We start from the raw sequence: 1907 nt of genomic DNA, 5'->3' as shown, positions 1-1907 counted from the left end.
CTTCCTCTAGGCCACCTCCCGCCAGGGACACTTTTACCCCCTGAAAGGAGGCGAATATTTTCCTGGATTATCTCCCCCTGGGGAAAATAAATAAATAAATAAATAAATAAATAAATAAATAAATAAAATAAAATAAAGCACCCCACGTCTGCAAATGAAGGGCAGGCGGCAGGGCAGGGTGCGAGGCTTTCCCCCGCGCCGGGAGCAGCTTGTCCCCGTCAGAGACCGAACCCGGCGCAGGCGGCAGCAGGATGCAGCGGGGCCGGAGCGCAGCATATAAATAAAGTCCGGCTTCGGAGAGCTGGACTCGGGCCACTTTTAACACAAAGTACATTCCGGCCCGGACGTAACAAACTGTACCAACCTCCTCCGGGGYGGCGGGGACTGGCTCGGCTCGGCACGGCCGCAGGCGCCGGGATGCTCCCGCGGGAAAGCCGCCCCGGGGCTCGTTCGGAGCCGCCGGGGGATTTGCAGCAGTGGCGGTGGGGGGAGTCTCGCCCGTCGATGCAAGCGTGGTTCGCGGCTAGCGCTCGGGTTGCATTTCCCCCAAAACCCCCCAAAAATCCACCCGCGAGCATCCCCGGCGGGCCGCATCCAGCCCGCGAGCGCCGGCGCGGCCGGTTCAGCCGAGGGGCGGCATCGGCGGGAGGAAAAAAAAACGCCGTTTTTTTTTTCCGCGCCCCGGCGAAGCCGCTCGCCCGCCGCCGACCCCGGCGCGCCGAACGGCGGCGGGCGCCGTGCCAGCGTCCCCGGCGCGGGGACRCGATGTACCGAGCGCCGGGGCGCGCAGGGAACAGCCTGACTCAGCAGCCGGGGAAGTGGGTGTGCGCCACTGCGCGAGAAACCGCGCCGGCAGCCTGCGGTCGGCCGCCGGCAGCGGGAGGAAACCCCCCCCCGTCCTCGCCCCCGTCCTCGCCTGCTCCCCGGGGGGACCCCGAAAAGGCGGCGGCGGGCAGCTCCCGCTCGCCCTCCCCGATTAACCCCGCCGGCGGCAGGCGTCGTTCCCGGGTGTTTTTCCGCTTCTCCCCTCCCCGCTGCGGCTGGGAAGCGTTATCCCGGCTCCCCACTGCTGACGTGAGCTGCGCAGTGCTCAGCCCGGGGGGGGTTTTCCCGCGGTGCTGCCGAAGGGGAGCCCCGAGGCCCCCGCTCCCTCCCTCCCCCCCCCCAGGCCTTATCCGCCTCCACCGGCCCCGGGAGAAACGCGGGAGCGGGAACCCAGCGAGTCTTTGCCGCTGCTCCCGCTGCCGCCTGCGATGGTGAAACAGGAGAGGCCGGGACGAATCGGCAGCAACTGGTTTGGGCCCGGAGCGAAAAAACCCCAGAGCGTTTCACAACTTTTTTTTTTTTTTGGGTTGTTTGCTAGAAAGACGGCTTTTCCTCCAAAGGAAGCTCCGAGCGGAGACTTCCAGCCCGCTCCATCCCCAAGCCTTTGCCCCGGGACTGGGCAACCCGGGCCGAGCAGGGAAGAGAAAAAATACATAAATAAATAAAAATATAATAATAATGATGATGATGATGATGATGATGATGATGCAGCACCCAAAGCGAGCAGTGGCCGCCGGTCAGCCCTCGCGGGGGTTTTCCGCCGTCCCGGGTGCAAATGGCCCACGGAGCCTCGGGAGCCCCGGGCACCCTGGGTCCGAGCCGGCAGCGCCGCCGGAGCCCGAGGGGGCCGGGCGAGAAACCCCCTCTGCGACGGCGCCGGGGGCGAAAACCCCCCCTGCAAAGGAAGGGGGAGGGGGGGGACAAAAAAATAATGATAACAAAAAAAAATCCCCCTGGGGCCCCGGCGTCCCGCGGGTGCGGATTTTGGCACGGCGCCGTTTCCGCGGATTCCTGGCGCCCGGGGGCCCCAGGGCCGAATGGGGGTGCAAAAGCGGCGGGAGGAGACGGCGCCTGGCGGGAAT

At 65.7% G+C, this 1907-nt stretch overlaps 1 protein-coding gene across 1 annotated transcript in view; it reads left to right on the top strand.

Moving 5' to 3' along the window:
* The first annotated feature begins 765 nt into the window (after positions 1-765).
* ARMC12 (armadillo repeat containing 12) overlaps positions 766-1907 on the top strand; it is a 4093-nt gene continuing 2951 nt past the window's right edge. Inside the window, exon 1 of the mRNA XM_026056516.1 lies at positions 766-822. Coding sequence (XP_025912301.1) covers positions 766-822 — 57 coding nt within the window. The remainder of the gene's footprint in view (positions 823-1907) is intronic.

This window comes from Apteryx rowi, unplaced genomic scaffold (genome assembly GCF_003343035.1).
Source record: "Apteryx rowi isolate R43461 unplaced genomic scaffold, aptRow1 scaffold_132, whole genome shotgun sequence".
Taxonomy (NCBI): domain Eukaryota; kingdom Metazoa; phylum Chordata; class Aves; order Apterygiformes; family Apterygidae; genus Apteryx; species Apteryx rowi.
Note: the sequence above shows the minus strand (reverse complement) of the source record. Positions and strands in the feature narration are given on the sequence as shown.